The sequence below is a fragment of the Micromys minutus genome, assembly GCF_963924665.1.
Source record: "Micromys minutus genome assembly, chromosome: 29".
Lineage (NCBI taxonomy): Eukaryota > Metazoa > Chordata > Mammalia > Rodentia > Muridae > Micromys > Micromys minutus.
Window position 1 is genome coordinate 4077397 of NC_137964.1, and position 26273 is coordinate 4103669.

The following is a 26273-nucleotide window of genomic DNA, read 5'->3' on the forward strand; positions in this document are numbered from 1 at the left end:
AGGCAAGAGCTAGGGTAACCAGGACGCTCCACCCTTGTCTGCAAGATCCTGGGGACTGAAGCCAGGGCTTGTGTGTGTCAAGCCAGTACTCTAGAACGGAGCTGCATGCTAGTCCTCAGCTGCCTTCTCCATCGCTGGCAGGCACAAGCACTAACTAAAATAAATTCAGGGCTAAGAGGCACACTTCTCATTATTGAGTTCTTTTCTAAGTACAGCGCAGCCTATGCTAGTCCAAGAACTACTGAACCCTTGACTCACCTGCTGGAGCTGAACCCATGGGGCAGCACCAGCAGAACCTGCTTCCCGCAAAGCCAGCTGGGAAGCTTCTGTCTAAGCCACACTGATCCACCGGAGACTAGGAAAGGGCTCTGGTTGGTTGACTGTCCCCCATAGATAGTAGTTCCCTTTATTTCAAATTAGGTGTCATTTTCTCTTCCTCTTCTAAGGTAAAGCCTATTTTTTGATACTGTTATGGTGAGCCCCATACAAAACTGGCAAGTAAACCCTGCTGGTTTCTTCATTTGAGAAGGCAGCACTTCTATTTCAGAATACATTAAAACAAAACACACATTTGGGTTGGTTGGTTGGTTTGGTTTGGTTTTGGACAGAGTCTTAAGTTGAAGATGGCTTTGATCTGTCTCCATATTTAAGTGCTAGGACCACCTACAGACATAAGTCACCACATCAGCTGGAATCACCTTATATAAAATTATAATAAATAATTCCACTCCAGTATAAGCTGAGCATGATGTTACATTCCTGTCAATCCCAAACTCAGGACCCTGAGGCTGGACGATCAAAGCTTCAAGGCTAGCCTAGACCACAAAGTAAAATTCTGTCTCAAAAGAAAGGAAGAAAGAAAGGAAGGAAGGAAGGAAGGAAGGAAGGAAGGAAGGAAGGAAAGAAGGAAGGAAAGAAAGAAAGAAAAAGAAAGAAAGAAAGAAAGAAAGAAAGAAAGAAAGAAAGAAAGGGAATTTAAATACTTTACATGCCAAATGTAGACAAAGTAACCCAACAAGGTATCTGCACCTCTTGTGCTTGTCTTTAAGAGTAGAATCTGGCAACTCGGAACCAATGGAGCAAACCACAAATAATTCAGGAAGTGAGTAGGTCAGGCCCCCATCTATCTCTCTCTCTCTCTCTCTCTCTCTCTCTCTCTCTCTCTCTCTCTCTCTCTCTCTCATTCTCTCTCTCGATAGTAGGACACATCTTTAATCACAGCACTCAGACAGACAGGTGGGTCTCTCTGTAAATTCAAGGCCTGCCAGAACTACACAATGAGACACTGACTTTAAAAAGGCTAATTTTTTTTATGGGTATCATCCACGGTGATCAACAGACAAGGCTCTTAACAGAAATGCTGCCAGCCAGGCAGTGGGAGAGCACGCCTTTAATCCCAGCACTGGGGAGGCAGAGGCAGGCAGATCTCTGAGTTTGAGGCCAACCTGGTTTACAAAATGAATTCCAGGACAGCCTACATTTACCGTTTAATTTGTCCTATAACAACTCTACCACACTGAGCAGCTGCTAGACGGCATGTGACTCACTCAGCCCCTGCAGCATACAGCCCATGGTTAAGTCACAGTAGAAACCCAATGACAAACACTGCTTTCAAACACCAACATTGTTCTCCAAAGCTGCAAGTGTTTGGAGGTAGCTAAGGTGTTTTCCAGAGCAGGCTTTCTGCCAAGAACCCTGAATCATTAAAAAGGTGATGGGCAGTACCACCCCTCCCCAGCCCACCTTCAGCCTCCAAACAGGTTTCTGGAAACATGGCTCATATACATCCTTTTTTTCTAAACTAAAGAAAGCAAATGATGTCCCCATGCCTATCTGGAGTGTCATCCAACTTCACTTAAACCTAAGATAATTCAGTGTATTAATTTCCAACACTGCAACTCACAGGACCAAACAATGTCTAGTACAAAAAAGAAAGGAAAGGAAAGAAACCTCGCTCACCCAGTGCCATGTTTAAACTGAGGGTAGCCAGCATTTCTGTGTGATATGCAAACAGTGTTCAGGACCTTAGGTCAGAGGAGCCACACACCATCTATCGCCAAGTCACAATTTGGCGTGTCTGCTGTCTTCCAGTGAATGCTCTATTGTTACTACTGGAGTCTCTTTTTAGTGTCAAACAAGCAGGGATGTGACTCTCAGGCAAAGTCACACTGGATTCCCTGAAACTAGCTAAGAGGAGCAGTACCCAGCATCTATGGGTACCGTCTGGGTAGCAGCAGCCTGAGTGGACACCGCCTTCATCCCAGACTCTCAGCTGCTTCTACTTATCCCTCACATCTCCTGTTTCTGTTCTGTTCTGTTTTTTTAATTTGTGTTCTGTAGCCAAAGCTGCTGGGTATGGTGGTGCAAGCCTTTGATCCCAGACAGAGGCAGGTGGATCTTTGTGAGTTCCAAGACAGAGTTACATAAAAGGCCCTGTCTCAAACAGACGAACAGATGAATGGATGAGCATGATAGACAGACAAGACCAAGGCAGTAAGGATGGCAACAGGTCATCTAATGCAGTGACTCTCACCCTTCCTAACGCTGCAAACCTTTTATACAGTTCCTCATATGATGGTGACCCCCCAACCATAAAACTATTTTTTGTTGCTACTTCATACTGCAATCTTGCTAGTGTTATGAATTGTAATGTAAATCTGCGTTTTCCAATGGCTGGTCTAAAGGCTCAAGATGGCTCTCCCAGGCCATGCTCACCTGAGCTCAGTCTCAGGCCAGCGTGGAGAGAACCAACTTCCACAAGTTGCCCTGTGACACCCACAAAGACCCTGTGGTATAGGCACACATCAATAAATAAATGTTCGCACACACCAAGAACAAGCCAGGCGTCCTCGTTTTCAGCACCTGAGAAGCTGGGTATCAGGACTGTCCCAAATTTGAGGCTAGACCTATAAAATAAGACCCTGTCAAAAGGAAGACATTAACTCAAGGTCTTGTCTTGTTTTTTGCTATTTTGAGGCCATCTCACTATGTGGTTCTCGCTGTCCTGGAACTCGGTGTGTAGACCATGCTGGCCTTGAACTCACAGAGACCCACCTGCCTTTACAGGATTAAAAAAGTGTGTGCCACATGCCCAGAGGTTCCAGCATGTGTGTGCCTGTGCCACAGCCTCTATGTGGAGAACTGAGGGCAACTTGCTCTCCTTCCACATGGGCCTGAGTGAGCTAAGGTCATCAGGCAGGGTTACAATCACTTACCAAAAAACAACAACAAAAACCTATACTTTTGCATAAAATCTAAATTATCTTTTTCAATCCATGCTAAATTCAGCTTAGAACAATGATCATGTACTGATTTGTTGTTCTTCCTCAGAAATGCCCAGTTCTCTCTAAAGAAACATTAAAAGGCATTCTTACTGTCTGTACCTAAGTAGTCCCAAATAAAGTACCAGGAAACCACATATTGTTTTCATACAGGGTCTCCTATGTTGCCCATGATGGCCTCAAACTCCAGACCCTCCAGCCTCCTGCAAACTGGGATTGCACCTATGTACCAACACACCTGGCTAATCCAGAAACAAGTTACAGTCACGACACAAAGCTCACTGAGATGGACTCACACAGACCATTCCTAACCCTAGCAAAGATCCTGGCACTTCCACAAACACTGTCTTTGGCTCCATTCACACCACTACAAAGAAGCCTGCCACTTCTTCAGACCAGCGCTAAATGGAGCCTTCACTGACCTTACACCCAGCACACACAAAGCCACTAGCACAAAGACACTACTTCAAGAGCCTTGGACCTTAAGGCCCAGCAGTGTCAAAGCTGATTGTTAAGTCTTTGTTGGCTCTAAAGCTGGAAAACTACCCCCAGCATCTACTATTCTCTGTAGAATAGTTTGTTTTTTTTTTGTTTGTTTCAGACAGGATCATGTAGCCCAAGCTTACCTCAAACTCCTTAAGTAACCAAATATAACTTTAAACTTTTGATCCTTCTCCCTGGGACTACAAGCAAGCCCCACCTCACCTCCTTTACATGGTTCTGGGGATGGAGTTTGGCATACAGGCAAGCACTCTACCAACTGAGTCATGTTTGCCCCTAACTGCACCTTAGAGCACAAGAAGAAACGAAGAGGAGTCAGGCCCTCCCCGGCCACCGCAACTGCTTCAGGATGCTTTAATGAACAGACCAAGTCTCTCTATGAGCCAATTTAAGCTAGGTTTTCTGCTACTTAAATCTGAAAGTACCCTGCTTTTGAAAAGTAACTGGAAAGAAAAATTGTACCTTATAAATGAAAACCAGAACAAGAGCAAACCTCAGCTGAAGAACAGTCCCTAACCCTGCCAGAGAATTTAACTGAAAGACAATCAGACTGTGCGATGCAGAATGAAGCAGAATCCTGCTGAAAGTGGGTCTACTTCTCACAGCAGTCAGGAAGGACGTAGGAGAGAGGGAGGAAAGTAAGACCCCCTATGCTCCAGAGGCAGGCTGGGAGCTGAGAGTGAAGGGCAGAGAATAAACTGTCTCAAAGTACAAGATAGTATCTCCACAACACAAGATGGTGCTATACACACGCACACACACAAACACATACACACTGGCACAGAATTGTCTTCCCTTATAATAAAATGATGTCACAGAGTACTGAGCAACAAAAAGAACAGGTGGTCCACAAGCACACCATGTGCACAAATCTCACAAAAACGACCTGAGGCTGGGGACAAGAAGACAGTATGTGAGCCCATCGATACAGAGTTCAAAGCCAGGCTGCTCCTCCAGATAGTGACAATCTGGGTGGCTGAGAGAGAAGCTTAAAAGCACAGGCTGGGGCCACTGCAGCAGGGAGTACCCCACTGCTCCCTTCTGCTGTCTACTTGTTTAGTGTAACCAACCACAACGTGGGCCAGATTTCATTACAATGGTGATCTTCTATTGTGTCTGTGCATGAAGACAAGGGTTTACGGTGACAGGTGTCAACATTACACACAACCACCCTGTTTCTCAACCAACACCCAGGTTTCTCCATCACTGCCAACAATCTGAACTGAATTTCAGTGGGGTCTGCAAAAAGCATGTACAACGTCAACACAAATGAAAATGTATGCCAGTACCTTGAGGGGCTCTGGAGAAGGCAAAGCCACTGCTGGAGAGCCACTGATCTAGATGCTCGATTGTTACACAGCTGTGTTCCAGTCTTAACACACCAACACAGGGCTGGGGAGCAGGCTCAAGGGATAAGACAACTTCCCCACAAGCATGAGAACCAGAGTTTGGATTCCCAGAACCCACCTACATAGGTGGGCAGGAGTAGCTGTTGCCTATAATGCAGGCACTTGGGTGGCCGAGACAGGGATCCCGGCTAAGTTGGTTGGATGACGGTGCGCTCTGGGTTTGATGAAGGACTCTGTCAGGAAGACCTCCACACGTACTCATATGTACATGCACAGACACACATAAGCACTAAACCAAACACACTAAATACCTCCATCAAAACACAAACACACAAGAACTGCTCTCTTCTTTAGGAAAAAGCCAGCTCAACACACAGACACAGAGAGCCCAACTCAGGAGACTTCTGTACCCAGGAGACTTGGCACAATCAAGTCTCAAATGAAAGTCTTCAGTCTGGCTTTTTGGGTGTGGAATGTACTGTCCTGTGCGGCTGTCCTGGATGTGATTCAGCTTGTTTGTAGCCATCGCTAAGTCATCGGCCTATGGAGAGTTCCACCTCATAGTGACACAGACCACTGACCAGCCTCAGCCTGTTATGGGAGGGGACAAGAAGTAAGGGCAAAGGCTGAAGCTGGAGACCAGGTGGAGTGACAGCCAGTCTCCACCCAGTTCTGCTTTAAAGCTTCGAGAACGTCTGTTACCTCCTTCCCCGCACATACCCCTTCTCCTGAGCTTTGTTTTGTTTTAAAATGTCTTACTATGTGCCCTAACTGGTGTGAAACTGGTGGTTCTCCTGCCTGTGTGTCTTGTGTGCTCAAACTACAAGCAGACACTGCCATACCCAGTTGTAACCACTCTGAGTATTTCTGACACAGTGAAGGTAAGTTACATGGTAGCTGATGGTTTTAATGACTGGAGAGCATCTATATTAGACAGGGAAAAGATGATCAAACTTTGGCCACAATGGGGATGCATGGAGAGGATAGAGCACAGATAAACAACAGCACCAGAGACAGAGGCCCCAGGATAAATCAGGTATGAGGAACAATCTGGAGTTTTTAGCTAAGCAACTGGAAAATTTAATGAGATAAAGAATGCAGAAGGATGCTTGATTTCCTTTGTGAGCAAAAGAGAATCAAAAAGACCCTTTGAGGGCTAGGGATACAGCTTAATAGCAGAGCCCCTGCCTAGAATCCCCCAGTGAGGGGCTGGGTTGTGGCTCAGTGGGAGAGCACTTGTCTAGCATGTACAAGTCTCTAGGTTGGATTCCAAGCACAAAATAAATAAACAGACCAATAAATCAATACCTTCAAACCATGTTATAGTTAAAACACCTATTAAGAATCACACATGATGGCACACACCTGTAGTCCAAGCACTCAGGTAGTTGAAACGAGGATTTTAAGTTCAAGGCCAGTCTAGACTAAATAGTAAAACTATACAAAACCACAGAAATACACAAACAAATAGCAAGCATTACATTAAATTTCCAACCTTGCAGAACTGCAGGAAGAAAAAAAGGTCTTCTAAAAAATAACCAAGACTGTTGCAGTTTATAAGTAGTGGGTTGGCAAGATGCTCAGTCAAAAAAGGCTCTTACCTCCAAACCTGACAGTGAGTTCAATCCCCAGAACACATATGGTGTGATAAAGAACTGCTATCCCCAAGTGTTTTTGACTTCTATGCAATAAATTTCTAAATAAAAGGTATCTTCTCTAAGACCTAAGAGAAGTTACACTGATTAAACACAGCCCCTTTCTATACATAACCACTAATACTCTGTCTGATTAGAGCCACACACTGCAGTTACGAGTATCTCCTTGTATCCTGCATCCTCTCAGAAGGCAGTTCCTCACTTAGAACGAGAGAACATCCTTTTTCTCTCTAGTACAATGTGTTTCCAGGAAATAAAATAAATCATGCTAATTTTTAACCTAGAAATAAAAGTGTACACAGAAAAACCTCTGTGTGAGCTCATCCTGGTGTGCTGCCCCAGTGTGTGCTGTGAGCTCATCCTGGTGTGCTGCCCCAGTGTGTGCTGTCTGCAGCTCCCTGGGAATTATGAGACACTGTCAAGTGCTGGGCAGGACCTAAAGCCAGAGTGTCACCAGCAAGTACCTGTCATCTTGCACTCCTGTGACAAATCAGACACTGAAGTGCAAATGAAAACTGCTTTGGATTTTATCCCAAAGATCTAAAGTAACAACAAGGTCCACAGGAGCTACCACTTTCTCTGCTCTTTTACCTGAGACCACATGTACAAAGAGAGAACTGACTCCCAAGGGTGTTCTCTGACCTCCATGTGTTGTGTCTGACAGACCCCACAAGATCACTGCCCCCACACCAAACAAATGTAAAACAGACAAACTCTTTAGGTTCAGCACAGGCACACAATGACACTGATTTTAAAATGCTGCTAACACTTCACACCTAGCACAATGCAGAGTATTTCACAGAAATAAGTTAGAGATGTCCCTGAATAAATAAATCACTCATGAGCTACGTGAGAGAGCTGGTTGGTGCTGAGTCTGACACAAACACTTGAGATATGCTGTAGCAAGACAGAGCAAGGTCGGAATCAAAATAAACATTCAAAAAGAGAAATTTATCCCAAGCAAGACAGGTGTTCCAAGTGTCCTGTTCTGCAGTTTCCAGGATACTGATTGGTGAGGAAACATCCCAAAACATAGGCATATGATGGGATGCTATTGTAATCTTTAAAATACATTTGGGCCAGGCACAAACCTTTAATCTCAGCACTCAGGAGGCCGAACATGAAGGACATCTCTGAGTTCGAGGCCAGCCTGGTCTACAGAGTGAGTTCCAGGACAGCCAGGGCTACATAAAGAATTTCTTCTTTGAAGTGAGGGTGCTGTGTGGTGTGGGGGAGGGGAGAAGATGGAGGAAGATGAGGAAGGAGAGGACAATACAGGGACAGAAGATGGTGTAAGAGCAACAAAGCAGTGTCCTTCCCCAGGTTTGTAATCTACCACCTTCTCTTTCCTGTGCTCCAGCCATGCCCCCGAGTGCCCACTCCTTCACTGACTCTGAACCCACCTCACACACTAACAAAGCCACAAAGGTGACAAGGGCCTTCCCAACTGCATGCTCGCCTCAGTTTTTTACCAGAAACTAACTTTACTAACAGCCTGCAACTTGTAACTGGTTTTTAGCTGATCATTTAGATTTTTTTAAGAACATAAACCCATCATGCTTGTAAAATCCCAGCAGTGGGAGATGGGGGCTTCCCCAGGGTCATCCTCAGCTACAGGAAACCCTGTCTCCAAACATAACGTACACTCAGTCTACAACAGCTGCCTCATTTCCCACTCTGACATCCTCCTCCAGCTAACAACAACCATGATCAAATCTGCCACCGAACTAAGTGTTCCTAATCATCTGTCCAAGGCTTCACCACTAAAGATGATGCTGGGGGCTAGGGGTAGGGGTGGCTCAGTGATACTGCGTGCAAGCATGGGAACCCAGAACCAACATAAAAAGCTAGGCATATCCACAGAAGCAACCGTAACCCCAGCACTGTGGAGGGTGGGGACAGGAGGACCAATGGCATTGGCAAGCCACCAGCCAAGCTCCTGGCTCAGTGGGGAGACCTTGTCTCAAGAAAAGCAAAGGGGACAGTGATACAATAGGACACTACATCCCCCCCACCCACACACACGGCTCCTCATTTGGTCATCGACACTATTGTACCAGCAAACTTTCTGAATACACAGAAAAATGAAGCGTTTGTGGTTTGTGTGTGAAAATTATTTTCCATGTTTACCAATCAGCTCCACAGACTATCTTCAGTCTCAAAGTGCAGCATTACCTTAATTGTCTGTTTCAGTGTTTCTCAACCTGGGCTGTGGGGTGCAACCCTCTCACAGGGGTCACTTATCACATATTTACATTACGATTCACAACAGAGGCAAAATTAGTTTTGAAGTAGGACCAAAAATAGTGTTATAGTTGGGGTCAGTATAACATGAGGAACTGTATGTACTAAGGGCGCAGCATTAGGGAGGTTGAGAATCATGGTCTATTTGGTTATGGAGGTGTGAGAAATAACAGCTGGACAGAGAGGCCACTTAGTGGTGGCAGAGCACCCGCCTACAGGGGCCAAGGCCCTGGGTTTGACCTCCAGCAGCACAGAAAGAAATGAAAGGCAGGAATATAGCTCAGCAGGTGGAGGGCCTGCCTGGCAAGCATGAAGCCCTGGGTCTGAGGCCCAGCCCTGAGTACATGAGAAAGGCAGCTCATGCCTGCAACTGTAACCAAGAGTGAAGGAGAAGCTAGCGCTAAGACTAAAGCTATACTCAGCTGCATAATGGGTTTGGGGCCACCAGAGAACTCCTCCCAGCAGAGACACAAACACCCCCACCCCTGACAACCAAAGTGCAGCTTGGGGAATCAATGAGTTTACTGGGCTCACTTATGGGTGCGGGGGTTAGTTACAGGAGCAGCCACACCATCAAGTTGTACCCCAGCATGGACAGGCACCAACAGAGCCCTGTCTTTCAGTTACCCCTCTACACACTACACATCCTAGCTCCTCCTCAGACCACAAAATCATGTGCAATAGGGACAAAGTTATAAGCAACAAGCCATGAGGTGCAGGAGGGAATGGCAGAGGTCAGGAGAAGTGCCAGCTACCGTCCCCACAGCCCTCTGCTAAGGGGAGGTCTCTGGCAGGTAATTGCTGCTCTGATGAAGAGAGAGGAAAGCTCTGTCCTGCCAGACTACATGAGTCAGAAAGGCAGGGAGGAAAGAAGGGTGACGGAACAGCCACATATAGCTCTGCATTTACATTACCCTACCTATATTATAAATGAATCACAACTATTCGCTGAAATATTAACCCACTCTGGTCAGACTCTGAGTGATATGAAAAGGGGGATGTCTCTCCTGTCTCAGATATGAAAACACAAGTTGGGCTGGAGAGATGGCTCAGTGGTTAGGAGCACTGGCTGCTCTTCTAGAGGTCCTGAGTTCAATTCCCAGCAACCACATAGTGACTCACAACCATCTGTAATGAGATCTGATGCCCTCTTCTGGTGTGTCTGAAGACAGATACAGTGCACTCATAAATAAAATAAATACATCTTTAAAAGAAAAAAAGAAAGAAAAAAGAAAAAGAAAACACAAGTCATGACAAGATGCCAATTCTACACATCCCCCTCCTTGACCGAAGTGCTTCTGGAAAAGGTAATTCACACCTGATTCCTAGTTACTCACTACAGCACCAGAAAATGCCATCTCTGCAGAGCTGGCGTCTACAGACAGACCCCAGCCACCAGCTCCAACCAAATCGGCCCTGGGTTCCACTCTGGGGCAGCATCCAAGTTTGATTTGAGAGCTTAAAACTTTCTTAGCCAGCAGCTGGGTATTCCTGCCTGGTGATGCTTGATGCATACTTTCCTCAGCCAATTACAATTCCTTTCAGCTGCAATGGAGGTGCCCGCAGCTGAGATTGCAGATGGGGTGCAGCACCAGCTCCAGCAACCTCCCATCACTTAAGCCTTGTTTTAAAACACTGAACAGCTTCCACCCACTCCCGCTAACCCAGAAGTGTAGAAATATCTCATTTCATTCAAATATCTAATTGGGTTACATCTGGTCTGGAGCGCAGTAGCAGTTCTAGCATTTGAGAGAGAAGATGCCCAAATCCAAGGGGCTGTGCTCTGTTTGGTTCTGAGACCCTTCCTTCAGGCTCCCCTTTAATTCAGCTGTCCTAGGAACCTTCCAGCAGGGAGGGAGCAAGGAAGAGGAAGGAGCCAGAGCCACACACAAGTATAGGCTGTGGCCTTCCCTACAGAAAACCCACCTACAAACCTCCAGCTAATTCTACATTTGTTTAAAGACTTTTAACTTTAGCTGAGCAATGGTGGCACATACCTTTGATCCCAGTAGAGGCAGGGATCTAAGTTCGGGGCTAGCCTGGTCTATAGAGTGAGTTCTAGAACAGACACTACACTGGGCTACCCCATCTCAAACAGAAACAAAAACAAAATAAAACGAAAAATTAACTTTCAACATTGTTTTAAAATTACAAAAAACACCCGACCCATGTAAGAATCCTGAGCCAGAAAACCAAGAGCATTGTGAAGACAGATTTGTTTTGTTGGGGTGGAAACTGGGCCATAATTTGGCTATTTTAACTTTTAACCAGTGCCACAGTGTATTACACAAGTGAACCTAGTTAGCTGGTAAGTTAACTAGTAATCTGGGCCAAGGCTGACGCAGCGGTGGTGGTCTTTTAGGAAAATACTGAACAAGTAACAGCCTCCAGGACCCCACTGAGCTCAGTTTGTGAAAACTCACACGAGAGAGGTAAAAATCCCAGAAATCTGTCTGTCTCTCTCACACATACACACATGAGTGAGCACACACACATGAATTTAGAAATTCTACTTAACTAAGGCTCTGCTATCCCAGTGCTGGGCCCAGAAGGGGATGGGAGGTGAGCAGAGACCAGGGATGCTGAGCTGCCCAGCAAGTCCAGTGGAATAAACAAGCTCCAGGTTCAATGAAAATCCAGTCTTAAAAAACAGTGGAGACTGAAGAAAACACCAAACGTTGCTCCTGCCCTCTACATACGTGTAAATGCACACGCGCACACACACACGTGAACCCACCCACCAAGGGCTGGCGGTGTAAATCTAGTTTGATGTGGATTCACAACTACTTAAAAATACAGACAGGAATACAGTACATGAAAGGCTTCCTGCATGCACAACTTCTCCTGTGCCTTCCTGGGTTTGAGGAGGGCCCAAAGGAAAGTGTACTTGCAAGTGAGGAGGTGCGGCTGGCTATAAGCTGTCATATGGCCTCTCAAGCTCCAGACCATCTCTCACCACAATACAGTGGTCAGATTAAAGCTCTGCTGTCTAGGGTTCTCTGCTGGAGCAAACTGACAGTCAGCACTCCTAACAAGTCCCTTAGTCTTTCTTAAGAGCCACTTTGAATCTTTCAAAGAACTACTTAGAATCAATTAGGCCCATTGTGACTGGCTTGTAACTGGCTAAATTGAAAGTCCTAGCAATTAGGACGACACTATCTCACTCTGGTTCACAGCATTCAAATGGTCCAGTGCAAGCAGGGCCTTGCTGAGCACCTACACCAACCTGGAAGCCAGGTCGCCTTCCTCCCTCTACTTGCAAATTAGAGTTGCTCTTCATGGGACAAAGTCCTGGCTCCAAAAGACAAGAAAACACAAGAAGGTCCAAGTGAACTTGAGGTATAAAAGTGGGACTGGAGAGATGGTTACGTTCAGTGGTTCCAGACACTTGCTACTCTTGGCAAAGGTTCCAGCGTGGATTCCCAGAACCCACATAGTAGCCTGAAACTGTTAACTCCAGGCCAGAGGAACTGATATCCTATTCTGACCTTCAAGGACCCAGGTACAAATATGACGCACACACATACATGCAGGCAAAACATTTACACTCATAAAACAACTAAATCTAAAAAGAGTTTTAAAAGATAAAAACAGACACACACACACACACACACCAAAAAAAGCTGAGGCATTTGGAAGCTCAACTAACTGCTCAATAGCACAGACAAATCTGAGTTTTCTGAAGAGCAACATGAACCTCAGAGCCTGGGCTCATCTGTGGACCACAACTCCTGATGAATTTGATATCCAAATTTCCAAAAGGGTCACTCTCCAGTGAACTCTTAAGATGTCTGCAGGATGACGCTCTCTAACAAGACTACTAGACTGTGCACATATTGACTCTAAACCTCATGAAACAGTTCCTATGAAATCCCACAAAGACAGTCATTAAAGTTATATAATTCAAACATTCTTTTCTAGTGCCCAGAGCAGCTTTCCAAAACACTCTGGCTTATTACTCAACAACTAAAAAGGGGGGTGGCCCATGGGAAGAAAAAGCAAGCATAAATATAACACTAATGGACCAAATGAAGGCTTGACACACACTAAACCAAAGTGCTGCCCTTTAACACAACTTTCTGAGTCTCTGAGTTGAGAACAGAAAGCACACACAGGCCAACAGTACTGTGAAGTAGTAACCACACTGATGGGTCGTGCAGGAGATCAAAGATGCTTATAATGGGGCTGAAATCTCATTCAAATGAGGAAACTAAGACCCTGTACTGGCCCTGGCTGTACATCATGCAACTGGTAGCCTGACCAGGGTGCCCTGATTTGACAGGCTCTGCTCCCCAAAGGCCATCGACTGTAAATCCCAAAGTCCTCAACACATGACAGCCACTCTAGTGTCTTCAACGTCTCTGTGCTGTGTGCTTTTCAACAGCAAGGTTACTAACAGCCATCTTGGTTTTTTATTCTATGTATTTGGTTTGGTGTGCATGCAGGTATACCTGTACACGTGTGCACACAAGCTAGAGGGTCAAGCTCAGGTGCTGTTCCTCAGGAGCCATCACCTTGGATTGGGTCTCTTACCAGGACTGGGGCTCACTGATCAGGTGAAGCTCTCAGCCAACCACACTCAGTTTTTAAGTGGGGGCTGGGGCTCCAGCTCAGGCCTCACGCTCCTGACTGAGCCACCTCCCCAGCTCCAATAGCTCTCATCCTTAATTTCCCCAAATACAAATACATAAATACATGCTGAGACTCCATAACAGTGTTTATCTCTGGAGAGACTGCTACCCAATCATTCTCACTTCCTGTAACAGCAGAAAGATGAAGGCAAACCTACCTCATCTTCAATAAAATGGCTGGTTCCAAGATTTTCCTGATTGTCATCACACGAACACACCATCCACCAACCCCCAGTCGTGTGGTCACGCTCACAGCTGCTCTCAGACCATGAGTGACTAACCCATTCCCAGCCCTTTCCCATCAAAAGCCACCGAACAGGCTGATGCTTTCCAAGTCTTTAGTACCAAATTAACCCATGAAAGCCTCCCTTTTACCAGCTGACGAGGATCTGTTCATAGATATCTGATACAAATTCCACAATTAATATTTCTAAGCTACTCATCTCATTTCTATTTCTACTTTATCATTTCTATCAGTCACTTTAACAGGAAGGCTGAAACCAACCTGGATTATAACCAAAATCAAAGCCCAGTGTCAATGAGCAAACTTTCCCAAGGATGACTGACTGTCAAAGAACCTCTCTTCCTAACAGAGAGACACGTGACGGCATCCACTGAGCAAGTCTCCAGTTACTGTCCAGAGGCAAAGATGTCCAATATGACCAGGGTCTGGGTCATCTGCTCTGACATCTTCAGAGAAAAACTGTCAATCTTTTCTCAAACAGAACAAACTTTCCAAGAATTTCCACCATGATCACAGGCCTTACCCTAAGGCTCAGCCTGAAAGGACAAGTAGAGAACCTTAGTCCAGACCACACTGCCTTGAACAGAAAAATCCAGGGAAATCCCTGCAAGGCCTCAGACTTAACAATGTATTTCCTCTTCTGAGCTGGAAAGCCCCAAAGCAGGCCCTCCGCCAACCCTGCCGTGCAGCCTTAGGGATGGATTCAAACTGGTACAGTCTGCAGGGAAAGGAGAAAGCAAGGGGAAGTCGAGGGCAGCGGGCCAGACTCTGGACCCGCGAAGAGTGGCAGTTATGACAGAGAGCTTGCCTCTCACCTGCATGCAAACCACCCTGTTGCCCTCAGACCCACACAAGCTTTGCGCTCACCTTTGAAGGTGGCACTACAGAGTCTAGAAAACCTGAACTCTGAAGATTGAGGGGAGCAAGGAGCCTGCACTGGAGCAGCTGCCACAGCTCAACTTGTGTGGGAGGGGGATTCAAGGATGTGGCAAGGGGGTGAAGGCATTACTAAGGAGGCAGGAACTAAAGACTCAGACTCTGGAGTACTAAGTGGCCTGGCCTCAGGGAGAACGGAAGTGGACTAGACTGAAGAGGTCTGGACCATTGATGAAGTGGGGGAAGTGAGAACAAGACTGGGAGACAGGAGTTTGGTCCCAGACAGGATTGAGGAATTTGCGACTGAAGGGTGGAGGCTGTAAGACAGAAGCGAGTGGGCGGGACTGAAAGATAAGGCGGGATCAGGCAGAGATGAGGGCGGGACTGGGGGGGGGAAGGACAGTGGAGGAGGAGGAGCCTAGAGAGGAGAGCGAAGCTACAGAGATGGGGATGAGGAGAGGGTGGGTGAGGAGGTAGGACAGCAAAAAGAAGCAAAGCAGACAAGTAGGGGGTGGGGTGGGATGATTCGAAGGTATCAGGAGGGAAAAGTGATAAGACAACAAGTCACGGGAGAGGGTAGGAAGATAGAGAAAGAAAGAAAGTGTTGAGACGCCGCAAGGGAAACGGAGGGACAGGTGGGAGGGTAGTGAGGGGTGGAACTAGAGGGGGACGGCAGGTAGGAGGATCGAGAGGGAGATGAGATGGATGATGAAAATGTGACGTGGGTGGAAAGAGCAAAAGGAGATGCAGCGAGGGGGCGGGATCTACATGAAGTTGAAAGTAGGTGTGTGGCTGTGGGAGCTAGGGTACAAGACCTGGAGAAGAGCAGGGAGGGAGTACGTGTGGATCAGAGGGTCCTGGGGGCCGTGTCAAGAGAAGACCACTAAATCTGTGGAGGGCACCGAGGGGCAGTACTTATTTGCAGCTGAGGGTAGGTGTGGGGCAGAAAGAAGATCCAGGAGATGGTCCTGTGAAGGAGCTAGGGGGCGGGACGTGATCCAGAAGGGTAAGGTGGGGGGCAGAGGAAGGCAGCTAGGGGGCGTGGCCCATATGCAATTGATGGTAGGGAGCAGTGGGGGTGGGGGAGTTAGAAGATAACCTGAAGAGAGAGGAGCCAGAGGCGGTGCCAAGTGAATCAGTCAGAGGGGTGGAATCTATGATAGAGGTATGAACAAGCCAGACTTAATGCATAAAAAGCCAGCTGCCTGGGCCTGCAGAACAAGAAGGGGGCGGGGAATGATGCAAAGGAAGGAGCCATAGGGCGGGGCACCAAAGCTACAAAGTAGTCAAGGGGTGGAGCCTGTGAGGGGGAGGGGTGGGAGTCTGTAGAAGAGTCGAGGGCTGAGCCTAGTAAAGGAAGGAGGCGAGTCTGTGGTTCAGTGAGGCGTGGCTTGATGCAGAGGGAGGGCGGGGCTGCCGCAGCGGGGCGTGTCCTGCTGTGTCGGGGCGGGGCCTGATGCAAAGGGAGGGGACGGGCCGGCAGGGGCGGCGCCTGCAGAGCACCCGGGGGGCGGGGCCGGGAGCGCGAGCGAGGGGCGCACGCCGTAGGGGGTGCAGCGGTCCCGGGACAACGGCCGGTGCAGGGGGGGCGGGGCGGGAGTCCGCAGGGTCCCTGGGACCGCCTGGGGGCGCGAGGGCCGCGGCCCTGTCGTGCCTACCTGTCAGACGGATCTTGATGCTGGAGCCGTTTCTACGGGTCCCGGGGTTCGACATCTCCCGCCAGCGGCCGGCCGGCCTCGGATCCAGTGCCGCCGCCCCCCAGCCCGGCCCGGCCCGGCCCCGCCGCCGCCTCAAGGTTACGGCCACGGGCTGGGCGCCGGGGTCCGAGCCGGGACGCCGAGTGCGCGGCGCAGGCGTCTGGACGGAGACCACGGGCTGGAACCGAAGAACCGAGCGCTCGGCCGAGCCGCCGCCCGGACTCGTCCCTGGCTGGCCCAGCTCGGAGCCGCCGCCGCGCTCGCAGCCGGACGCCCGCCGCCCTCGCTGCTTCCGCCGCCGCCTCCCGAGCTGCGCGCGCCCGCCGCCGTGCCGGCCCGGCCCTGCGCGGCCTCGCGCTTGCGTGCGTGCGCGCGCCCGAGCGCGACGCTACGCCGACCGCGCTTGTCCTGGGCGCGCGCAAGGGGGTCTGGGGATCTGCAAGGTTCCTGCAGCCGGCGGGGAGCCTTGAAACTGGCACCGTCGCCACCACCACCCCACACACATAGACACACAGGCACACACCAGCGGCGCAGTCGGAGCTGGTTCTTAGTCACAATCTCAGAACCAACTGGTTTGCTTGTGCAACGATTTGGGGAACGGATTGTTTCTTCAGTGTCGGACTTTCCAAGGCTCCTGATGGAAGCCAGGGTGTTGCGTGAAACCCCAAGAACCGTACGCGCGTGCGCGCATGGGCACGCGTATTGTATCGTTCTTGAGAAAATAGCGTTTTGATCCTGCAAGTTCCAAGGGAAGACTTCCCGCAATGATCTAGTGTCGGATGTGCCCTGAGCAACTGGTGCATTCGATTGACAAAGTGGCTAGACTCGCAGGAAGTGCGGCATATGGACCGGCTAAGCAAGATGAAGGATGTAAATTGAAGGATGTAAATGGAGAAGTGGTGGTTTTGCGGTTAGGGACCTGCATGCAATTGAACTAACCCAGAAAAGTAAGCAGTCAGGTTTGCGATTCCCTGCCTTCCGATGAACCCACCGCTAAACCCCCAGAGTGTCAGGCAGGTAAAAAGTAAAAGCTGTACTTTCCCCAGCAAGCAAACCAATCTCTATGGTAACGCATTCTAGAGAGGAAATAAAATGTTCTTGAAAAGGCCGCGTATATTTACAAAACTCACACCTAACTGACATGAACCTAATTTATTTCATAAGCAGATTCTTGTGGTGGCTTTATGTGGCTTCCTTAGAACCAGCTACCCACAACATTTGACCACCCTCTTTGGAGACAGGGTCTTATCTGTAGCTAAGGCTGACCTCAAAACTGTGGTCCCCCAGTCAGCCTCCTGAGTGCAGGAATTACAGGCTTGTACCAGTCCCTGTCCTAGGCAATTTGGTTTTTATGAGCCTGTGCAGCCCAATGGGAAAATATCTAAGAATAGGATCATGTATGGGCAACGACTAATCCAGATTCTGTTTCCATTTCTAAGCAGTTGTCACTGAGAGACAGACCCTAGGGCGGAATAAATGAATTTAAGTCTTTGTTTGTTGTTGGGAGAATAGTAAGGTGTTTGTTGTGCAAGCACAAGAAGCTAAGTTTTGTGAAGCTTTTTAGTTTTTTCTGTCCTCTATATATGAGTGTTTTGTGTATGTGTTTGTGTGTGTGCATCAGAAGGTGCTGGATCTGAAACAGGTGGTTGTGAGCCATCATGTGGGTACTAGGAACTGAATTTAGGTCCTCTGGAAGAGCAACAGGTGCTTGTGAATGTTCAGCATCTCTCTAGCCCCAAGGAGCAGGTGTGTTGGTGAGTCTGAGTGATCCAGCCCCTGGGAGATAAAGACAGAAGGACCACTGGGGCTTACAGACCAGTGAGTCTCTATGAATTGGGGAGCCCTGTGCCAGCAAGAGACTCTGCCTCAAGAAAAGAAAGGGGTGGGGGATACACAGTGGAGCAGAACTGAGGTTAACCTTGCTCTCTGTCTCTGTCTCTCTCTGTCTCTCTGTCTCTCCTTCCCTCTCTCTCTCTCTCTCTCTCTCTCTCTCTCTCTCTCTCTCTCTCTGTCTTTCTCTCTCTCTCTCTCTGTCTCTGTCTCTCTCTTCTCTCTCTCTCTCTCTCTGTCTTTCTCTCTCTCTCTGTCTCTCTCTCTCTCTCTGTCTCTCTCTCTGTCTTTCTCTCTCTCTCTCTCTCTCTCTCTCTCTCTCTCTCTCTCTCTGTCTTTCTCTCACACACACACACAGGCTTCCTTCTCTCCCTCTCCTTGGCTCTCCCCTGCACCTTTGTCCTCCCCTCCCTGCCTCACTTCATTCTTTCTTCCACCTTTACCCACTCTGCACCTTTAACCCTTTCCCTTCTCGGTCTCTCCCCCCACCTCCCCACTCCCACCTGTGCTTCCTTCCTCCTGGCTCCACTCTCCAGCAGTTCCTCATTCAGGACTCTTGGATTTCTCCACCTCTTTGTTTGCTTACCTACCTAGAGGTCTGGACCTTTGCCTGTTGGAGGCGACTGAGAGTTCTTTCCTCTGCCCATTAACTGAGAGCCCGTGCTGCGGGCGGCTAGTTGGAGAGCCCCAGCAGTGTTCTGACTGTCATGCCCTGCTTCAATGGGAAGACGATTCTCCATGCTTTGCTTGTTGGCTGTGCGTTCCCATGTACTGCTGCCTGAGTGGAAGATACACTGAGACCATTCACTATTAGCTGTCTTTCCCAATCACTCCCCACCTTAATTCTGAGACCATTTCTCACTAAAACTGAAACTTAGTGATTCACCTGAACTGGCTGGCCAGCAAGCCCCAAACACCCTTATCTCCCCCTCCCAACACTGGCTTACAGATGTGGGATGCCACACCCAGTGTTGACTACAGATGCTTGGAATCCAGCTCTGATCCTCATACTTGCAAGGCAAACACTTTATTGACCCTCCCCTGCTCCCCTGCCCATTTGTCTTTAGGACAAGATCTCATATAGCCCAGACTGGCCTAGAAAACAGTATGTAGCTAAGGGAGACCTTAAACTATTACTCCTCCTGCCTCTGTCTCTTGAGTGTGTGAGATACAAGAATACATCATGAGGTCTGGTTTTGTGTACCTACTGGGAACAGAACCCCTGAGTTTCTACATGCCAGGCAAGTCCCTTATCCACTGAGCCACATCCTCAGCCCCTTCCCCATCTTTTGACTACCAAACTTAAATACAACTTTCAGCTCCAGACCAAGGTCTTCTATGACTCTAAATTCAGCTTTTTTCTCAAGCATTTTCTTTCTTAGGAATTTCTTAAGCAAAATAGCTCTAAAATCTATATTCTAAACTCCCAGACATAGTCCCAACACATTATCACCTGTTCATCTGGTTAACTGAGGTAACTGTTGGAAGCCAGTCTAGGCTACATGAGTTCTCACTGGAAAAAACAAACAAGGTTTGGGAGCTGACTCACTTGGTAAACTGCTTTCCACGGAACACACAAGAACTGAGAGCCAGACACAGGAGCACCCAAGAAGCAAACAGGAGGAGCCCTCAGGTTTGCTGGCCCACCAGTCTAACTCAATCGGAGAGGTCCAGTTCAGTGAAAGACCCTGCCTCAAAAAGCAAGATGGCTAACCAGGTAAAAGATACTGTGTGTGGGTCCGTGCAGGTAAAAGATCCTGACCCTCCTAGTTTGATCCCTGGGACCCACACTGTAGAAAGAGAACCAACTCCCACAAGGGGTCCTATGACCTTCACAACTGTGGGGCTAATACCCTCAACCCTTCATTCATTTATCCTGTTATTTCTAAGAGGACGTTAGGACGTATTTCTAAACTACCCTTTAAAATAAACATCAATACCCGAGCTTTTCCTGAATATGGTGTTTGTTTAGAGACAGCCTCAAGAAGCACAGACTGGCCCTGGATTTGCTATGTAGCCAAAGATGACTTTAAACTTTGATCCTCCTGCCTCCAGGATGTCAGGACTGCACCCCAGCAACCCACCATTGTTTCTACAACAATCCGATACTCTAATCTTAACTACCCCAATTGTGCAAAAGTAGAAACAAGTACAGACTAATGTGACAGATCTCCCAGTCCCCAGAAGGACTGGGACCTGTGCTTCCTTACCTAAAGGCATGGGTATAAACAAATTAAGTTAATTTGGGGTTTAATAGCATCTAGTTTGTGCAAGGGCAGGATGTGATCTAATTACCACCGCTCTTTTTGCCTAGGGAACACGATCTTTTTAAAGGTAGATATGTCTAATCTAGTTTCATCATAGCAAAACAGTGTGAGAGCTGACTCTCCATCCCTGGCCATCCCTCTAATCCCAAATCAGCCTAGGATCCTGGGATCTCCCTATTAACATGACCATTCATAACAGTAGCAAACTTCTAGTTATAAAGTAGCAGTGAAAATAATGTCCTGGTTGGGGGTCTTCAAAGCAGAAGGAACTGAATTAAAAGGTCTCAGCATTAGGAAGATGGAGAACCACTGTCCTAAGTGAGTGGGTCTTAGTCTCTGATGTGGTTTTAAGGTTTCAGTTTGGGGGCTCATGAGATGGTTAAGTAGGTAAAGGTCTTGCTGCCAACTTCACTAAAATGACCTAAATTCAATCCCTAAGACCCACATGAACCCCCTGACCCTGTTAATGGCTAATGGCAGGTTCATGCAGTGCCCAAGGAGAACAGAAGAAGGAGTCATTCCCTAGAACTGGAGTTACAGACAGTTGTGAGCCTCCATCAAAGTGCCAGGAATTGAATCTGGGATCTCTGGAAGAGCAGCCAATTCATGCTCTTAACTGAGCCATCTCCATCCCCAAGATATGCTTTTCAGTGAAACAAATCAGATTATAAAATAGCATGCAACTGTACCTTTACTTTAAAAAATAATGCATCCATGTTATTGTGGGGGGGTGGATCTGTGAAAAACAATATATGTGGTTTTTATTTATATTTTTAATTTTTAGAAGATGCTTACATTTCAGCTTGTATGGTTTAAAATTCAAAAGGTTCAGTCTAAGATGATGGCTCAATGGATAAAGGCATTTAGCACCAATCCTGAGGAGACCCTGTTCATCTCTCTGAAATCAGAAAGCCGACTCCCTTGAGTCAGCCTCTGACTTCCACGTGTGAATGTGACATATACACACACACTCTCTCTCCATGAAATAAATAAATGTAAAAACTTTAAAAAGAAAAAAAAGGGGGGTGCTGGAGAGATGACTCAGTGGCTAAGAGCACTGACTGCTCTTCCAGAGGTCCTGAGTTCAATTTCCAGCAACCACATGGTGGCTCACAGAGATCTGTAATGGGATCTGATGCCCTCTTCTGGTGTGTCTGAAGACAGCTATGGTGGACTTATATATAATACATTTAAAGTTAAAAAGACCCACATGGTTGAAGGAGAGAACCACCTCCTTAAAGATGTCCCCTGACTTTCACACACAGGTTTGAGCACTTGCACACCCACATGTACATATGCACAGAAAGATACATGTGCACATTACAATGTTTTCAAAACATCAAGTTTTCTTCCCACAAACTATATTTTAGAAAAATACAATGTATCATTTTTATAGGCAACTATTAGTAATGTTGCTTCCTTGATCCTCTTCCCTTGTGACAAATGTTCCTAGCAATCCCCTGTGTGGGGGCAAGGTGCTACTTTGCAAGGAATTTTAATATACCTGGTGGGTCTTGGTACTGGATGTCTTTAATCTCAGCATTAGGGTTGGCCTCCACTCCTCCAATGATCCAACCAAGAAAATCCCTTCTGAGCCAGGTGGTGGTGGCAGAAAACCTTAATCCCCAACACTCAGGAGGCAGAAGCAGGCAGATCTCTGTAAGTTCAAAACCAACCTGGTCTACAGAGTGAGTTCCAGGACAGTCAGGGTTACATTGAGAAATCCTGTCTTGAAAAATAAAGGAAAAGATCCCTCACAGGTCTACCCAGCTGGCTGTATTTTAATTGATTTCAAATAGTCAAATTGATTACCAATATTAGCCTCCATAAGTCTACCCCTTGCCAACTTGACATACAACCACATCTCTTTTTGGTTGGTTGATTGGTTTTATTCTGTCTTTATTTTTTCCCCCAGTCAAAGTCTCTCTATGAAGCCCTGGTTGTCCTGGAACTCATTTTGTAGGCCAAGCTGACCTTGAACGCAGAAAGCTGCCTGCCTCTGCCTCCCCAGTGCTGGGACTAAAAGCATTCCCTACCACCGTCCAATACAATTTAATTTTTAATTTAATTAAATGTGTGTATGTGTGTGTATGCAAATGTACTGTCAGAGGTCAGACATGTTAGATTCCTCTGGAGCTGGAGTTACAGGCAGCTCTGAGCCTCTCAACATGGGTGTGAGCAACCTAACTCAAATCTTCTGTAAGAGGCAGTATGTACTTTTAAAAAAAATTATCTTATATATGAGTACACTGTCGCTGTCTTCAGACACACCAGAAGAGGGCATCAGATCCCATTACTACAGATGGTTGTGAGCGACCATGTGGTTGCTGGGAATTGAACTCAGGACCTCTGGAAGAGCAGTCAGTGCTCTTAACTGCTGAACCATCTCTCCACCCTGTACAGGCTAGTTTTATATCAACTTGACACAACCTAGGCTGTGTCAGAAGTCTGGCCTGTGGGATGTTTTTTGATTGATGTAGCAGGGCCCAACTCACTAGGTGCCACCTCTAGTTGTCCTGGTGGCTGTAAAAAGGCAGGTTGAGCAGGCCATGAGGAACAAGTCAGTAAGCATCATTCCTCCATGGCCGCTGTGTTGCTGGTTATTTGACCACATTGTGAACCTAGAGATTGTGAGCTGGAAAAAAAACAAAACAAAACAAAAAAAACCTGTTTCTTATTGTGGTGTAGCTCAGCCCCCACACACACACCTTCAATCCAAGAGGTTTTTGTAAACAAGAGCTAAATAAAGTCAGTGATAGGTCAAGAAGCAGAGCAAGCAACCAGTTGACAGGGAGTGAACATAAGGAAACCCAGGAGGGCTGGAGAGTTAAGAACACTGGCTGTTCTCCCCAAGGTCCTGAGTTCAATTCCCAGCAACCACATAGTGGCTTTTAAGACTTATAACTAACAATATTGAGACCTGATGCCTTCTTCTGGTATGCAGGAATACATACAGACAGAGCACTGTATAAATAATAAATAAATAAATCTTAAATGGAAAAGATAACCCAGGGAGGAGAAAGGAGGCTCTTTGAGTTGAGGGTATTTAAGATAGCGTGGAAAAGAAGGGGCTTTTTCCTTCTGGGACATAGATGGAGTAGGAAGTCGGCTGGGTGCTTTCTCTGCCTCTCTGAGCTAGTGAACACACAAACCAAACGAGTGGCGTCTGTGTTTTTATAAAACAGCATCTCTGCATCACAATGTTCCTGTTTCAAGTTCCTGCCCTGACTTTCTTGGATGATGGACTCTACAAGGTGTAAGAGGAAACAAACCCTTTCCTTCTCAAGTTGCTTTTGAGCACCGTGTTTCCTCACAGCAACAGAAGCCCTATGATGTGTGTGTCAGAGGGCAATGGGTGGGAGTCAGTCCTCTCCTTCCACTACGGAAGGCTGAACTCAGGTTCTCGAGTTTGGTAGCATGTGACTTTACTTTTTTTTTTTTTTTTTTTTACATGAGACAGCTCATGTAGCCCAGGCTAGCCTCAAATTCTCTAAGTAGCCCAGGATGGCCTTGAACTTCTGGTCCTCCTGTCTTTACCTCCTGAGTGGTTCAGTGACAAGAGTCCAGCGTGACAGCTGGCCACACTTGGCCATCTGTATTTACAAGCCACCAGTTTGAAATCTAACCATTATTGGATGGTGGTAGCACATGCCGTTAGTCCAGAGTGAGTTCTAGGACACCCGGGGCTACACAGAGAAATCCTGTCTCAAAAAAAAAAAAAAAAAAAAAATGAAAGAGATTAAGAGAGAGAGAGAGGTGGAGGGGAGGGAGAGGGAGAGAAAGAGAGACAGGAAGAGAGAAATCTAATCATTGTAGATTGGTTATAAGTACTGTGGTCTGCTCGGGTGGCAGGGTCTGGGAGGCCCTAAACCACAGCATAAGACCAGGCTCACTGTGTTCTCCCTCTTTTATTTTTTTTAAATAGTATCTCACTATGTTGTGGCTGGCTTCATATGTAGACCAGGCTGGCTTTGAACTCACAAAGACCCACCCTCCTATGTCCTGGGATTGAGGGTAAGTATTTCCACTCTTTGCTTCCTCTAGTAGGAAACAGTTTTACTGCTTTTGAAACTCAGAGTGGTCTGGAATTTGTGTGTGTGTGTGTGTGTGTGTGTGCGTGTGTGTGTCTGTGTGTGTGTCTGTGTGTGTGTGTTTGAGAGTCTCATCTGTGTAGCCCAGGATGGCTGTGGTGGTTTGAATGAGATGTCCCCCATAGTCTGAGGTATTTGAATTTGAGTGTTTGGATCCCAGTTCGGAGTGCTGTTTGGGAGGTTTCAGGCACGTGGCCTTGTGGAAGGAAGCATAGGTGGGGGTGGGGTGTGAGAATTTAGACTTGAGCCTCTTCCAGTTTGCTCTCTGTTCTGTGCATGTGACTTGAAATGAGAGCTATCACTTTGCTGTTTTAGCCACTGCTTTAGTTTAGGGTTTAATTGCTGTGAACAGACACCATGACCAAGGCAACTCTTACAAGAAAAACATTTCATTGGGTCTGGCTTACAGTTTTCGAGGTTCAGTCCATTATCATCATGGCAGGAAGCATGGGGTTAGAGAAGGAGCCAAGAGTTCTCTGCATCTTGGTCCAAAGGCAGCCAGAAGGAGACTCCGCCTTCTGCACTGGGCGGAGCTTGAGCACTAGGAGACCTAGTGCTGCATACACAGGGACACACTTCCTCCAACAAGGCCAAGCCTCCTAATAGTGCTAGTTCCCGTGGTCCAAGTAAAATCAAACTACCACAGCCACTGTGCCTGCCACTTCCCCGCCGTGATAGACTCGCGTCCCTCTGGAATTGTAAGCCCAAATAAACTAAACTCTTTCTTCTCTGAGTTGCCTCGGTCATGGTGTTTATCTAAGCATGAGAAAAGTCACTGATAGAAAGGTCCTGACCGACCCTCCTGATTAGGTGCCCAGCATCACACCAAGCCAACTTTGCTTTTCCGGCGAAGTTCTGGATGCTGAGAATAAAGACTCAGCTCCTAGCATGAGAATCAATAGATCATTGGTGGGTTAACAACACATGGGCCAAAACCTAAAAGGCAAAGCTGTGGATGTTGTTCAGTTAGTAGAGTTCAGTCTAGCTTGGTTTATGTAGTGCTGAGGATGGAACCCAGGGCTTCATACATGCTAGGCCAACACTCGGCAGGACCCCAAGGCTGGATGGCCAGTAAGAAATTGAATCACTAAGCTCCAGGTTCACAGAGTTTCTGTCTCCAAAACAAAAGATAGACAGTAATAGTGGAAGATCCTGACATTGACCTTTGACCTCCATGCACACATGCACAAGACACTGCACCCACATACATGCAAGTGCACACATGCATTTATTATGTACAGATGCACAGAGGAACAGTAATCCAGACACGGAGACTCATATCTGGAATGCCAACACTTGGAAGTTGGAAGCAGAAGAATCAGAACTCAAAGCCACCCTCAGTTTTATAATGATGTCGAGGCTAACCTGGGCTACTTGGGACTTTGCATTGCTATCAAGTAAACTTAGTATCATGCATGCTAGATTAGTGCTTTACCAATGAGCTACCAGGGACTAGTTACTCACTAGATAGCCCAGGCTAGACTAGAGCCCTAGCTTATCCTGTCTCAGCCTCTGCAGTGCTGTGAAGACAGGTATATGCCACCACATCCAGAGGGAGTACTACTTTGTGTGTGCGGTTGTTGTTCCTGTTTGGATGACAGAGTCTA

General features: G+C 47.2%; 2 protein-coding genes across 6 annotated transcripts in view; both read right to left on the reverse strand.

The window, feature by feature from the left end:
- The window catches only part of SMURF1 (SMAD specific E3 ubiquitin protein ligase 1), an 82259-nt gene extending 65501 nt beyond the window's left edge, over window positions 1–16758 (reverse strand). For all 5 annotated transcript variants that reach the window (XM_080940707.1, XM_080940705.1, XM_080940706.1 and 2 more), the window contains exon 1: window positions 16440–16758. In XM_080940707.1, coding sequence (XP_080796833.1) covers window positions 16440–16494 — 55 coding nt within the window. In that variant the 5' untranslated portion in view covers window positions 16495–16758. The remainder of the gene's footprint in view (window positions 1–16439) is intronic.
- KPNA7 (karyopherin subunit alpha 7) overlaps window positions 16578–26273 on the reverse strand; it is a gene marked incomplete at both ends in the record, with an annotated part of 51442 nt that continues 41746 nt past the window's right edge. Inside the window, one exon of the mRNA XM_080941005.1 lies at window positions 16578–17112. Coding sequence (XP_080797131.1) covers window positions 16578–17112 — 535 coding nt within the window. The remainder of the gene's footprint in view (window positions 17113–26273) is intronic.